This window comes from Pteropus medius, unplaced genomic scaffold, assembly GCF_902729225.1.
Source record: "Pteropus medius unplaced genomic scaffold, Ma_sr-lr_union100, whole genome shotgun sequence".
Taxonomy (NCBI): domain Eukaryota; kingdom Metazoa; phylum Chordata; class Mammalia; order Chiroptera; family Pteropodidae; genus Pteropus; species Pteropus medius.
In genome coordinates, this window is record NW_024342470.1 from 3865781 (window position 1) to 3882067 (window position 16287).

The 16287-nt window shown below is 35.9% G+C and overlaps 1 protein-coding gene across 6 annotated transcripts in view; it reads left to right on the plus strand.

Moving 5' to 3' along the window:
• The first annotated feature begins 5545 nt into the window (after nucleotides 1–5545).
• Nucleotides 5546–16287, plus strand: part of USP47 (ubiquitin specific peptidase 47) — a 96002-nt gene continuing 85260 nt past the window's right edge. For 2 of the 6 annotated variants that reach the window (XM_039863614.1, XM_039863615.1), the window contains exon 1: nucleotides 5546–5811. In XM_039863614.1, the coding sequence (XP_039719548.1) occupies nucleotides 5773–5811 (39 nt within the window). In that variant the 5' untranslated portion in view covers nucleotides 5546–5772. The remainder of the gene's footprint in view (nucleotides 5812–16287) is intronic. The other 4 variants (XM_039863616.1, XM_039863612.1, XM_039863613.1 and 1 more) reach the window with 2 other exon arrangements.

Below are 16287 nucleotides of genomic sequence, written 5' to 3' on the forward strand. Positions count from 1 at the left end.
GAAAGCTAGGATGAATCATGATGTGTCTTTGGTTGTCTTAAGCTCTGATATTTGTGTCTCCTCCTTTGACATGTTTGCCAAGGCATTCTCTGTTGATGTGAGCCTCTTCTTATGCTGTTGAACACACTGACCTGTAAACCTTTTGTTTTATGAACTTCTTCAGCTCAGAAAGAGGACAGCACTTCTGTGGCAATGATTTTCTTTAGTTTATATCAATAGAAAAATGCTACATCAGGTCTTTGAACTAATCTTTCTTTGAAGCTAAAGTGGATTGAGAGCTCCACTAATGTCCTCACTCTATAGCTTCATAATAATATTTGTATATGTTCCTAGGGCTCTTAGGTTACATTTTCTTGAGCATCATGTTTTCTGTTCTTATTTTTATACCAAGAGTTAGTCAACTTTTAATGTTTACTAGGTTTTCTACTCAATCGATGACTTCTTTGGTAGTGGTGGAAGCATACACTGAAATAGCTTCCCAAATTGATTTTTCTTGTTTCCTTATTGATGATGTCATTTCCATCACAAATATAAGCCACCAACAAATTTTACATTCCACTCTCTAACTTAACCAAAGAGCCTATCTCGTGGCTAAGATCCATCACTTGATTAATTTCTTCAGTCTCATTGCTAATACTTGAATTTCTTTTCGGATCCATTTTCAAAACAAAAAATATTAAGCATTTTTATGGAGCTACTACTTAAGTAAGGAAGAGTAGGCAACAATGAAACTATCAAAGTATAGTTGCTGGGTGATTAACAAGATTTATTCATTAGTTAAATGACTAGTTTATTTGTTTATTCAACAAATATTTAAAAGAATCTACTATATGCCAGCATTATTAGGGCTACATAGTTCCTCATGGGGGTCAGTCTAATGCTGGGATAATTATAGCCAGTACATATTGATTATTTAGTATATGCTAGGCAGTGTGCTGTAGGCTTCAAAGGTTCTATATCAATTTCCTTATTTGTAAGATGAGGATAATAATAATAGTTATGCATAAAATTGTTGAGAGAATTGAATGAAATAATACGTGTAAAGCACCTAGAACAGGATTAGAGATTTTATATTTTTATACACACACACACACACGTACAGATGAATTATCATTTTTTTCTTTACACTTCCAGGTTTTGTTTAGTATATACATTTAACCAATTTTAACTGTTATAGTTTTATGATTATTACTATTTTATTATTTAATATAACCTTATAAAGTAGGGGCTATTATTATCCTCATTTTACAGTTAAGAAAACTAAATCTCAGTGAATTTAAGAGATCTATCCAAGGAAGGCTATAAAGTTAATAAACACAGAGGTGAGATTCAAATTCAGGTAACCAATTTTCAGTTTTTTTTCAAGCGCTCAACTAGATAGTCTTCTATACTCTGGCTAATGTATAAAATTCAAACTTTCTCTTTAGCATAATTACAAAGAGCTACACGTTATGGACTTTTCTCGTCAAAACTGCAAATATTAAACTGGTAAATGTTAAGGGCCTACTTTATTACCTCCATTTTCTAGTTGAGAAAAAAGAGGTTCAGAGAAGTCTCATATGGAAAAAGTATCAAAGCTTAGATCAAAACAGGTCAGTCTGGCTCCAAAGCCACATCACACGGACTAAAGATCTTTTTTTCAACCTTATTAAAACATAAGCATGGTGAAATTTCTATTTATATTAATGAAATACATTTAACATTATTACTAATACTTACAGTTATAGTGGTGAACATTATCATTAGCTCTTTAAATTGTACAATAAAACTTTGATTACATGGCTTTTAAAAAATAGTTTAAAATATAGAAATGTTTCACAAAGGGTCTTGAAATATAAACGAAAGAAATATCTTTATTACCATGAACATTTTTAAATACACTCTTTATTTGGGAGAAATTTTAGATTTGCAGAAAGGTTGCTTAGAACAGAGTCCACATGTACCCCTCCCAGGTTCCCTCATAGACAGTATCTTATATTACCACTGCACAGTTGTCAAAATTAAGAAGCTGATGCTGGAACATTATTAGTAACCGAACTATAGATTTTATTTAGGTTTCACCAATTTTTCCATTATTTTGTTCTAGGGTCCAATTCGGGGTACTGTATTGCATTTAGTTGTCATGTCTCCCCAGTCTCCTCTGTTCTGTGACAATTTCTCTGCCTTTCATTGTTTTTCTTGAGCTTAACTGTCTTGAGGAATAGTAGCCAAGTATTCTGTAGAATGACCCCCAATCTGGTTTTGTGTGATTTTTCTTCATGTTTCCCTGGAGTTATATTATGAACATTTTAAAGTGAAAGAAAAAAGAAAAGTAATAAAAAAAAATTTATAAGGCAAAGCAAAAAGCCTCTGATCTATACCAGTCCTGGCATTAAAAGTTTATCAAGCACTTACTATGTGCCAGGCACTGTTCTAGACACAGAGGATAAATATTAAGGACAACCAGTCTAGATTGAATGGTCATGAAAGTCTTTGAAGAGGTAACATTTGAGAGGACCAAATGACAAGATGGAACTAGATAAAAGCAAAGATTGGGGGAAGAACTTTCAAGAAAAGGGAATAACTAGTGCAAAGGCTTTGTAGCAGAGATAAGTTTGATGTATTTAAAAACTTCAGTAAAAACAGAGTAGCTGGGTCATTAGTATAAGAGGAAGAGAGATAGATAAGCAAGGCTGATAGGGGGTAGATATTGGATTTTACAGGCTATGGCATGGAATATGGATTTTATGCTGAGTGGAGTAAGAACTCTTTGAAAGGTTTTAACTAGGAAAAGGACATAATCCGATATAGTTTTAAAAGATCACTCTAGATGCTGTGTGGAGTAGGAATTATTGGAAGATAAGAGTAGAAGCCAGGAATCCAGTTAGTAGACAATTGCAATGGTCTAGACAAGAAATGACGATGATTGGAACATGATGGGCAGCAGTGAATGTAAAGAGAAGTAGTTGGATTGGGATATATTTCAGAGGAGGAAGCGACAGCATTTAGTTACAAACTGAATATAAGATGAAGATTCTCAACTTTTTGGTGGAGAAAACTTGACAGCTTAACTGACAGTTTATGTTGCAGGAGGAAGGTAGGGGAGGCTTGGAAATTGAATGTTCTGCTCAGGTCAAGTTAAATTCAAGATGTTTCAAGTCATCAAAAAGGTAGATAGATGTGAGTTTGGAATCCATGGAAGAGGTTGGAGCTGAAGACATAAAATCCATATGTAAAATAAGCAAACACATATACATGTAATATCAGTAACTTAATTTACTAGGAAGAGTAGCCATACATCTCTATTTGTTCATTATTAATCGATTCATGTATTCATATACTTATTCTGGGAATATTTATTGTATACCTACCAACCTATCAGGTTCTAGTACAGTCTTGCCAATGGCCTCTAAAGAGGAGTGTATAATCAGAGAAGATGGAATGGGAAGAAAATATTAGAATTTTAAAAATATTTTTATCTAAAAACAACAAAAAATAAGTCTTAAAAATATTTAATATATAGATTTATGCTGGCATCTCACTATTAATGAGTGAAAAGTGCAAGTTATGCAATGTGGGGAATAATTCCGGGATTGCATTTTCTTTCCTTTCACTATATTGTGATTTATTCCAATTTGTGTGTGCTGGGCAAAGCAGATTTATCAATTACATTATTATTTCATCCAACTAACTCCCACTAAAATGAAAGTAGCTAAAAAGATTTCTGGAAAGAAAACATGAGTTGGAGATAATAATGCAGGCATAAGCAAAGAAGATGACAGTAGAGATGACATGTCTACTAGCATGAGCTCCACAGAAGTCATCTTATTAAGTATGGGGATGATATTATGAAATCAGATTTGGCAACATTTCCATTACATGATTCTGATGCAGAAATAATGTATGTGTGCTACCCAAAGCTGAGACTGCCATGAGGCCAGTGAGACATTCATCTCAGGTGCACAATTTAAGGGGGTCCTCAAAACTCAGTAATCAAGATAAATATCTTAACGTGATATTTTAAAAAGTCAAAATCAATGCAAAAATCTATGGTGAACCTATTTAAAAATCTTTCAAGCGATGATTCCAGTTTTAACCCATTTGTTAAAAATATAAAAATGCAGCGTCTTCTGGCTGACATCAGGGAAGATACAAAGTTACTAGCTGAATTTCAACAAAAACTTTTCCTGGTTGGTGGATGGAAGTGATAAATAGAAACTTGCATCAGCGAGAGCAGCCAAAGATGTACGTCTTCCATTAGGATCTACGTATCTTTTTGAGTTAGCTTTTTCAGCTTATGACAGCCATTAAAACGAAATAAATAACCTGAAGGTTGAATCAGACATTTTAATAACTGTTTCACAAGGTATTAGGTTTTTAAAAACATTGAAACCTAGTCAATCATATTGCTTTCACTAAATTTTTTACTAATACGATTTTTTAAACCATTAATATAAAAATTACTCTTAATTACTTTAAATGTTTATTTTGTCTATCTTATGCTTTTTACATTTAAAAATGTTTTATAGAATACACAATAGGACATGCATATAACTTACATAAGTATATAGGCTTTTTTTTTGGTAACAGAGTGCAATTTTAAGAAAAAATGGAGAGCACAGGTACAGGTAGTTAATGCTGTGGATGTTAGGAACGTGGCAGGATTATATTATCCCAGCATGCTGTAAAATCACTGTACCCATGGAGTTTTCATGAAGGCCACCCCACCGAGTAATCATAAAGAAAGTTTTGAGGAATGAGGATTTGGAAAAATAACTTGCATTATCTGTTTAGTATAAAACAGCGCAACGTTTACTGCTAAAGGAGATTAAAATATTCTAAAAATATTTTTAAAGAGGATCACAGGTTCAAATTGCAGACCTACTCTCTGAAGCTATCTCAGTCTCAGACTTGAACCTATTGGAAGTTCTTTTAAAGGGGGCAGGGGAATGCAGCTCTAATGGGAAATGTGGGGTGGGTGGGGTGACGTGACGCCATTTCTGAGCAAGGGCTGTTGCCTCCCCTAGCAGGAGATGGGCCCTGAAGTCCTTCTAGCCGTCGCGAGGGTGGAGAGAGGGGAAAAAGAAAACAGTTCTTTCTGGCCGGGACCGTGTCTGAGGGCGGAGGCCGCGGGGTAGCTCGTGGTGCTTTCTCTTCCAGGAAGAGGCCAAGGGCGTGTGAAGAGGGGATGGAGTTCAGGAGCTTTTCTAACGGGAAGGGAGAACAGTATTGCTAGGGTCGGAGAAGGGGCTTTAGGCTCGAGTCTTTCCTTGGTGGGCAGGCAGTACGAACAGCCCGAGAACTCATGGAGGACTCTGAGGCCTGGTCCTTTCTCTGCCAGCAGAGGGAGTTCCGAGATGGGTGGTCCAAAACCTCTCTAAGGAAAAGCGTTTGCATGGCCACCCAACCAATTTCGTACCTCTTAGGGAAGGAAGCACAAGAGCTGAGATAATTAAACGCTAGCGACAGCTGCCTGGGCACCTTGGGCGCCTGGCTCCGAGGCGGCCTGAATTCTCGCGAGAGCGGCCGCCGCCATTTTTCCATTGATTGCAGCAGGCTGGGGGAGGGGCCGACAACTAAGGCGACGGCGACGACGGCGGCGGCGGCAGCGGCGGCGGAGCGGTGGGTCGGTGTCTGCGCGCTGGTGTCTGAGGCCCAGGCTGAGGCCTCCGAGGTTGCCGAAGCGCGGGCGGTGGAGAGGATGACTGCCGCTGCCATTCTCTCCTGAGAGAGAGCCGCCGCCACCTCCTCCCTCCCCCAGCAGGGCGGAGAGGAGCGGCAGGAGTCTGAGCGATGGTGCCCGGCGAGGAGAACCAATTGGTCCCGAAAGAGGTGAGGGGCCAGCGTGGGAGGCTAGGCCCGAGGCCTGAGGCCGCTCGAAACAGCACAGGCCCGGGCGAGCGTCTGGCTGCGGGCTCACTCGTGTGCGGGCCCAGCCGTGGGGCTTGGAGGAGGTGTGTGTTGGTGGAGGGGGGTGGTGTATGGAGAAGGCGGCGAGCAGTTGGGAGACCCGACTGGATCTAGGGGTCTGGAGGAGTAGAAACCTCCTCTCTCGGGTTTATGGGGCTGGACAAATAAAGGAGCGCACAGGTCCCGCTATGGGGGAGAAGGTGGCCTTTTACGTACTTATTTAACATGTCGAGCGAAGATAGATAATTTCAAACAAAAAATTCTGAAACAGTTGCTGATGGGCAGCACGACCGGGTGACGGTGCTTCTGGTTTTGACAGTGGCAGTGTATAACTTTCAAGGCTTGTGAAATCTACACCCAACTTGAGATCTGTGGGAGGGCAGAGTTAACTGTTAGGACTCTTTCGAACTGCTACTTGGTAGTACAATTGGCCTGCCTAATGGGGCCTACTGAAGATCATTGAAAAGTAGTAAATGTGACTTTCACGTAAAGGTAAGAGAGTGCTTAACATTGCCATATGGAGAACTGAACTACTTTCTGTAGTTGGGTTGTGTGTGCCAGTTTAGGTGACTTCTTAAATTCTTAAGAACAAGTGATATGAGAAGCCTAGACTTCTTGGCCTCTCTCGAATAGTAGAAGATTAATGGTAGAACCCAGCACTGGCCAGTGAATTTCAATGTATTAATAGTATCTCTGTTGGCTATACAAATATTCTCAGCGTATACAAACGTGTATTTTAATCTGGTTGATCTGCAGGCTAATGCTTTGGATTTTTATTTCTCACATACCTTAGAGGCAGATGTCTGTTGAAATTAGTTATGTAGTAGGATCTTGATATTTATGAGTGATGTTTTTTAAGATTTTTTATTTTTTTCTTTTTTTAGTTGCTTTGTAGCAATTTGTTTCTACTTAAAACAAGCTCTGACAATGCAAAAGTCCTATTGGTGTTATGTATCTATGATATAAATATTTTCCCAACATATCAGATGATAGTTATTTTGCAAGGACGATTTTTAAAAAATTAAGTTATCATGGGTCAGTATTCATCAACTATCACCTATGCAAAGCAGATAAACAGATGAATTAATCAGAATTCTTGCCTTGGAAGCTTTCAAAAGCTACTAAGTAAGAGAACACTAGTAATTAGGGGCTAGGTTCTTTACTACATAAGTAACTCTTATGTAAGAATGGAAGTGATAGAGGTGCTATAAGAAAGATATAAACATGCATTTTCTTTTAAATATAGCTGGTTTTCATTCTTATGAAAAGCAAAGTTAGTTCTTAATTTTTTGACCATTAGGAAATATAATTTAAGTGGAATTCTACTTTAAGCAAAGCCAACATTAGGTTTATTTCCCTAATAATTTGATGTACAGGAAACATGAAAACATACTGTAATTCTGCATTTACGTTTCAGGTTTTAAAAATTAAGTGCCTTTCCTTTAAAACTAACTCCCTTAATTGAGGCTTCACATTCACCCCAACTTTTTTTTTCTTTCACTTTTTCGGGACTATATTCCTTTATTTTCTATTCCTTAGACTTATCTTCAGTGTTTTCTTTTTCCTTGGCTCATCTCATAATTTCTGGAAGCATGCAAAGTACTCTCAAATCTTAAGACTGTCACTGGAAGTCCTTGCCTTTTTTTAGCTAGCTAACTAGTTCATTCTTTTTTGGTGGACATATTTGTTAAATTGTCCTTGTTTGTTTCTCTTCTTTGAATTTTCTTTTGCATTTGGTACTTAAAAAAAAATTCTTTGATTTTAGTAATGCTGTACTTTTCTGGTCTTTTTTCCTACCTATTTGTCCTATATGCCCACTCATTTAGTAAGTGCCATTCTTTTCTATGTCCTCAGTTATCACTTTTGTCTGGTGCTTGTCATCCCCTGTCTGGTCTTTTTAAGTAGGAGTAGAATCATACAGTGCCAAAGCCGAGAGAAAGCATAGTGATCATCTAGTGGCTTATACCCCTTCACTTTACAGATGAGGAAATTAGAGCCACAGGATTGAGAGTAGCTTGTTCAGGGTCACATGAGTAAATGAGAAAGCTAGTACTAGAACTGACATCCCCTTGATTATACTCTATTTTACGGGTCCCTCCATAAAAGCTCTGTAAAAATAGTTTATAACTCTCTAAGTACATTTACTATCTGAAAATAAATTACAAAATTTAAAAATTCTTCTAATGGCTTAAAATCAACAATTTTTTTGGAGGGGGGGGTAACCTCTGACCCTTAGTAGATCTTGGCTAGGTGTGTGTATTCATGCATGTTGAACGAGTAATATATTATTCTGGTGGTCGAAGCTCAAGGACAAATGTACCTTAAAGGGCTGCTGAAGAAGGCAGCTTAGTGTAGTACAGGGGGTGGAAAACTGTAACCCATGGGCCAAATTCAGCCTGCAGTCTGTTTTTATATGGCCCATGAGTTAAGAATGATTTTTACATTTTCAAATTGTTGAAAAAAAATAAAAAGAATAATAATATTCTGTGACACATAGAAATTAATGAAATTCACATTCCAGTATTCATAAGTAAAGTTTTATTGGCCATGCCCATTTATTTACTATTGTCTGTGGCTACAGCAGAGTTGAGTACTTGCTACAGGCGCTGTATGCAGGGTAAATTTGAAACTATTTAGCTTGGTATTCAAGGCCTAGTACAGTTTGATTCTGGCCACAACCTGCCCTTTCAGCTTACCTCTTCTAGAACAAAACAAGTTTTTAATGCAGCCAAACAGGTTTCTCTCTAATTTGCTTTTCATTTCTATTTCTGCTACCCCCTCTTTCCTACTTCTCTCCACCTGTTCAGAACCTTCATACACTTTTTTTTTTCCTCCCATAAGTACTTCATATTTATTCCAAAAAACCTTTTCTAACCATTTTAACCTTAGGGATGTCTCCTTCTTAAAAGACCTTTTTATATGAAAAGAATTCATTTGGCAGTTAATAAATAGTGCTTTTTGACATCTATTATGGCCTCAAACTGTAATATACATTTTATATTTTACGTTGTGAATTTCTTGGCAAGAGATCTTTATATTTTTTCTCTCTCAGTTGTTTTGTATGTATTATAGGTCTAGGACAGTGTCCTTTCTAGAACAGATGTTCAGTAATATTCATCAATGTGGTTACAGGGTTGTATGGAAATTAGCACCCTGCTTGGATGTTTTTTACAGCATCTTTGGCAAAATGTTTTCCAACCTTTGCTTGAATACCTTCATGACTAATCTCTCGTAACATCTTTGGCTTAGAAGAGGTCTGTTAAGTGTTTGAGTTGAGAGAAACCTAGATCTTTATAGTGGCCCTCTTTTAATATTTGCCTCTGGATAACAGAAATCTTAAATCATTTTCCGTACAGTAATGTTTCTCATTGATGAAGATGGTGGAGGGGAGCAGGAGGGCCACCTTTTTCTGTTCTACAGTCTGAGCATCTCAGTTCTTTAACTGTTTCTCAATTGCTCTCTTAGATTTATTTTAGTGTTTTTAGTATTCCTCCTAACGTACCTAGAGAGAAGCAAAGAAAGTGTGGTCTGTTCATTGAGTTAAACAACAAAATTTTTCACCTCACTTTTTCACCCTACTCTATATGTCTTTGAATTATTGTATATTGATATGGGCTTTGACATCTTTTGCTTTTAATAGCATCACGATTTTTATTTATTGCTTTCTTATTTTTATTCTGTTCGTAAGGATTTCTGAGATTAATATTTATTATTTACTGTGCATATTACTGTACTCTGCCATATAGGGAAAATTTAGAAGAAATAGAAAAAATTTGTTCTTCCTTCAAGTATTTTATAGTATAATTAAGGATAGGTTACGTATTTACTGGTGTCATCACTTCATTAAGTTATATAAATGTCTAACCACTGCGTTGTACACCTGAAACTAAAATAATATTGTATACCAACTATAATTGAAAAATAAAAAAGTTATTTAAAAAAATTTGAAAAGCTATAAAAAAAAGAGGCTTAGAGAGGTTAAATAACTTGCTCAGAGTTGCATAGCTATTTGATTCCAAGTTTGTGTGGCCTTAACCAATAGGAATGTTCTCCATAATCTAGCTTCAATTGATTTTTTTAAAATATAATTTTTATCAAAGTTATACATGCACATATTTAAAAGAATTGAATAGCTCTACAGGACTACTTACAAAAACAATAGTCTTCTGCAAATTCTTTCTTCCCTTTATTTCAGGCCCTCCAGAGGCAACCACTTTCAATTCATTCTTTTGAGATTTATCTCCATATTTCAAAATAGCATGCTTCTTGAATTTTCAGTTTAGTTATTTACTGACTTCTCACAATGGAAGACATAGTTTACCACTATCCCCAACCATGCACAGACACACTTCTCAGTCCTCCCCAATGCTCCCAATATTGTCATATTGCAAATTGTTTGGAAATATCAGTATTTAAAGTTTATATCAAGGTTACTATAAACTATTCATAGTTGAGCAATGTAGTTTACTGTGATTATTTTCCTTTTGTGTACAACATTTTGTTTTCCCTGAATTATATATATATATATATATTTATATATATATATATATATATTTTTTTTTTTTTAATTTGCTCTTGCTTAGTTTTCTGTGTACTTATTAATTTAGGCAAGTGGTTTTCATCTGCGGGCAACTAGAGGACAGTTGGCAACATTAGGTAGGTGAAGGGAGAGCAGGGAGCTTGCTCCTGATATCTAGTGAGTAGAAGCCAGCTGTGTTGCCAGACATCTTCCTACACTGCACAGGACAGCCTCCCACAACAAAGAATTATGTGCCCCCAAATGTCAGTAGTGCCACCGTTGAGAAACCCTGAATTAGTCCAAACCTACCAATTTTTTGTTTGCATTTCCTTGAATTGCAGCTGTTATCTTAGCTTTGCCATCACTGTCTATCATCCTAGTAGTTCCCCTCAGGTCTCTCTTGTATTGGAGCTCCTGGGTTTGTATCCGATGTCTTCATCTTTCTTTGCTTGCGTTCTCATTTTGGAGGACCACTTACAATAGTTTCTGGAAAGGGTAAAATTTTTTCGAGACCTCGTGTGTCTGAAAATATTGTTTCAACCCCCTTGCTTTATAAGGTAGTTTGGCTGTGCAGAGAATTCTCAGTCAGGAATAATTATCTCTCAGAATTTTTAAAATATTGGTTCATCGTATTTTTTTTTTTTTCAGTGTTGCTATTGAGATATCAAATGCCTAGAAAATTCTTTTCTACTATTTTGAAACTTTTTTCTTTCTAGAAGCTCAGAGAATCTTTTTCCCTATAGGTCTGTTTTTATCCATCTGCTGGGTTCAGGGTAGTCTTATCTAATCTGGGATTTATCTTGTCAGTTCTGAGAAATTTTCTTAAATAAATTCTTTGATTTCCTCTCCTTTTTTCTCTCTTTTCTTTCTTGAATTCCTGTTAAAGTGTTGGGCCTGCTGAGTGGTTTTTCTAATTTTCTTACCTGTTTTCATCTGTTTTCTATTTCTTTTTTTCCCCCCTGCTTTCTGGGAGATTTTTTTTCAACTTTATCTTCCACTTCTACTGAGGTTTTACTTCTGCTGTCATGTTTATAATTTTCAGGCACGCTTTTCGTTTTTTTCTGGAAAAAGTTTGTAATATCTAGTGTTTGTTTTATGTACACAATGTCTTTTATCTCTCTTAGGGTATTATTGGTAGTTTTATTCTCTGCATATTCTCTCTTTCCTCCAAATTTCCTTTTGCCATTTGTTTGCTTTGGGTGTTGTCTTTCATATTAGGTGCTTTCCTTAAATGTCTGGGGATCCTCGGAAGTGAACACTTATTTAAAAGAGTACCCTAGAAGGCGGAATGGAAGCTCTGCCAGTTGGTTTGATTATTGTTTTTCCTGTAGGTTGATATATTTGGATAATTTATTTGCAGACTTCCAGTGACACATCTTTTCTATTTAGCTGGGTTGATTTCTCAGAAGAGATTTTTGATCTTTTGCCTGAAGAGGGCAAGCTTGGGAGCTGAGTAGGAAAAGGGGATGTGAATTTCATCATTAAGTATGCAGATACACTTTCATTTTAATTCCCTAGTTTTCCCTATAGCACACCTCAGATTCGTTTGAGCCTGGTATCCTCTAGTCCAGAGACAATCTGTTTTATGCTCTCCAGAGATTGTTTAGTCTTTTGCCAAGGATGGTCAGAGAGTGGCAAAGGAGTTTCTAACTGCCTCTTAAGCAGACTTCAGTCTTATTCTATTTTGAACTCTGCTCTTACTCCCAGAGTATCTGAAACTGTTCGTTCTTGAGCTTTTTTTTTTCTTTTTACTTTTTAATTTTTTAGTAGATGAGTTGTAAAAAGAATACAGAGAGTTCTCATACCCTTCACTTAGCTTCTTGTGTTAACGTCTTATATAACCATAGAGCACTAATCACAAGTAAGAAATTAACCTTAATACAATTCTATTAACTACACTACATAATTTATTCAGATTTTACTAGTTTTTCCACTAATTTTTTGTTTGTTTCAAGATCCAAATTCAGGAACCCAAATTAAATTTAGTTACCATGTCTCCTTAGTTTTCTAAGTAATCTGTGACAATTTCTTAGTTTCCTTCTCTTTCATGACCTTGACACTTGAATAGTACTGGTTAGTTATTTTGTAGAATGACTTTCAATTTGGGTGTGTCTGATGTTTTCTCATGATTTTATTAGTAAAGAGAAGGCTATCACAGACATGATGTGTCCTCAGTGCATTATAAAGAGGGAATGAAGAGACATGCTGCTGATATGTACTACTGAGGATGTTAACCTTGATCACTTGGTTAAGATGGTGTCTGCTAGGTTTCTCTACTGTAAAGTTACTATTTTCCTCTTTAATAATTACTAAATACTTCGAGACCATGGAGGTAGCCTGTTTTTGCTTAAATTTCTGCCCACTAATTTTAGGATCCTTCTATGGATCTTGTCTTATTACTGTTGCGTCCTAGTGGTGATTTTCTATTTGTCATTATTTTTACATAGGAATTGGAAATCTTCTGTGAGGACGAGTTGTCTGTTCTCCTCCATTTATTTATTATTTATGTCAGTATAAACTTACTGATGGCATCTGCATTCATCCTTTCTCTTTGAGCACCCCTTACTTTGTGGCACCACATAATGCTTCAGCCCATCTTATATTTTCCCTACTCCAACCATGGAATCACCCACTTTTCTGAGGAGTTTAGGGGTAGTTTGGTCATATCAAGTGTAAATGTGATATGAACCAGGTGTTTTGGTGTTTCTTCGAGGCTAATGTATGATTCAGCTTTCTCAGGTATGATAGTCATTATTTGTTCTGCTTTCCAGCTTCCAAAATTGTGTTTCTGGTTTCTTATGGGTTTATACTCTTTAAAAATTTACTTACTTTTGTTTCAGAGATATTTGGGGAAGCTTCAGAGCTAAATGCTTGTTTTCAATCTATCCTCTTTAACCAGAAATTCTTAACTTAATGTTTTTATCTCCTGCCCCATCCAATTTGGTTTTAGCCACATTCAGCTACATTAATTGCTCTCCCCAGATGTGTTATATGCCTTCGTATGTCACTTCTATGCCTTTGCCTGAATGAATAAAGGAAGTGCTTATTATCATCTGGTTTTTAGATAGTTTTAAATGGATGAACTTTGATTTTACATGAAAACTACTGTTTAAGTAACTTTCTTACATACTTAGGATTCTTGCCTCTTTTGTATTTTCTCTTTTTTTTTTTCATTAGTCTCAAAACGTGTGTCTTAGTGCCCAACTACTATAATTTTTTGTTGAAATGGAGGGGAGAGGGTTAGTACATTTCCAGGTACTAGTGTACCATCTATAGCCCAAATTGAAAAGATAAGATTGTATCAAAAATAGGGGGTTGTGAAAAATATAGTATTATATATAGATTTAAGTATCTATTGTAAATTAAGTTTCCAAAAGACATCTACTTTTACAACTGATTCATTGGTATTAAGGACCTTCTTCAGTTCAGGCAGCATGTTTAAGTATCATGATATGCAGAGGCATGTTCTTTTATGAGAGTTTTTACACAAATTTTAAAGTGTTCTTCCCAGATATTGCTGGCTTAAAATCCAGTTTTGTACAAACATTCTCATTGTAAAAAAGTCTTTGGCAAAATGATTGTGTTTGGTAGGGATGGCAAATGATTGGCAAAAATGATGTGTCTTTTACCTCAAGATTCTTAAAGACCACACTTTTTTTTTGAGCCTGGTTTTCTATTGGTGTAGTATAAGTAAACATTGTCTCTTCTCTGTCCTACTGCAAACTTCCATTTACTTTGTTCTTAGGTGTGGGAGCAATAATAACTGCCCTATTGTTTTGTTTAATGGAACTAAATTGAACCATGCATATGTAAAGTAGCCATGGATATGAACATTTTCATATACCTAAAACTATTGCTACAACTGTCTGTTGAGAGATGACTGTTTTTATGAATATTACTAGGATATATGTCTTAAATTTAGTGATTAAAAACATGCTCTTAAAATCCTGCTTAACCAGCAAAATGCAGCCTCTCTTCTACAAGAAACCTTTCTTGATTCTCCTTTCAACCTAATTGCATTTTCTTAACCCTGAAATCCTACAGCATTGTAGCTCTTGGCATTTAAAAAATTATACCCCTTTATTATAAGTTACTTGTTATTTGTTTTAATGCCTTTATTAGATAAGAAGCTCTTCAAAGTCAGGACAGCCAGAGTACTTGGGTGACCTTTGGCAGGTTACTTAACTTCGCAGTACCTTAGTTAAATGAGATACTAGTAACTACATCCTAGGGGTGTTGGGAACATTAAATGACTTAATACATGTAGTGTCTTACACATAATAAGCACTCTGTAAATGTAGCTATCATTACTATAACTACCATCATACTGTTATTACCTTTGTGGGGGTTCAGAATGAATCACCTCAAGATATGCCTCTGTGGTAAGAGGGTTGTTTTGAACTAAAAGCAACTTTAGCTGTGGGCTCAAGAGAAGCTTCTGCCGCTCCATTAACTACCTAGAAGAACTTGAATTAGGGCCCTTGCCCATAATAAGAGATCATCAGAAATAACCTCTTTTGACCTATCTGTAGGGCAGAGCAAACTATTAATTACTAAACATGTGCTCTCCCTGCAGTTAACCTCTGAAGCCTTAAGGTGCCTTACCCCATCTCTAGCTCAGAATGTCATGTATGCCCATTTTCCCTTTCTGTCTAAATCTCTCATGCATGTGGGGTCTCTGGCTCTTCATGTGTATAGGGTTTCCATTTGTGTATGTATTACACTTGGTTATTTTTTCTTGCTAATCTGTCTCATGTCTATTTAATTATTAGACCAGCTGAAAGAACCTTGAGAGGAAAGTTTCTTCTTCTCCCACACCTTCATTCTATATTCTCCCTAGAAGCCAGCACTATGTGCTCTACTTTGTTATTTAATAAATTTATTGATTAAATGAAAGTGAAGTCGTATTTTAGTTATTAAATATGCTAGTCATTTGAAGTTACAATTCTGATTATGACTTGTCAGCTAAATATGTGTCTAGCACAAATCCTAAATGATTGTTAGATTTGATAGGTTCTTTTATATCATGAAGTATGACTATTCTCATTACTTTATTTGAGATCTGGAACATGTAACAAAGTACAAATATTAAAAATAAAATTTTGAGTCTAATGAGGTCCTAAGAAAAATGAGTTTAGTATATATAGATATTTGTGAAAATAACTTACTACATTAACAAATTACTTGTTTGTAAGATACAGTGTAAAGTGTTATTTGAAAGCAGAATCTATGTTAAGAATAATTTGTTTCTAAGAATTTTATGTGTTTAATAATTCTGATTTTCTATAACTAGAATAGAACCAGTTGACTTGGGTGGAAGAGACTGTTCCTGTCATTTGTATTACTGATTGTGCTTTTGATTTGATGCTGTGTAGTTGACCTCTATAAGACTTGCAGTCTTTCAAATATCTGCATAACATGCTTATATTCAATAGAGTGGCTTTCCAGTAGAAAAAAACTAAGGGCTGTTAAGTGACATAATTAAGAAAAAAGGTCTGGAGTTTAAAATCTTTCTGTATACAGTGAATCAGGTACCTTTGGTAAGATTATAGGTTTAGCTTTAGGAAACCATGAACTTCATTTATGACTTAAGTGAAATTGTCTAGTATAACCAAAGCATCGTAGTTTTATTATAAATGCCTTTGTTGTTTCAAACAATACTTACCTATTTTTATTTAATTAGAAATATATTTTATTTTCTTAGTGTAGATTTCCATAGCTCTTGATGCTATAGAATTCATTCAGTTAAGCCTTGAGTTAGTAGCTACCAGGAACCAAAGATTCAAAGATGAATAAGGAACCCGACCTAGTTCTAGATGCTAGTCTAGTCTAGTCTGGAAGAGACAGACAGGTAATAAGATAAATATATAACATGGAAA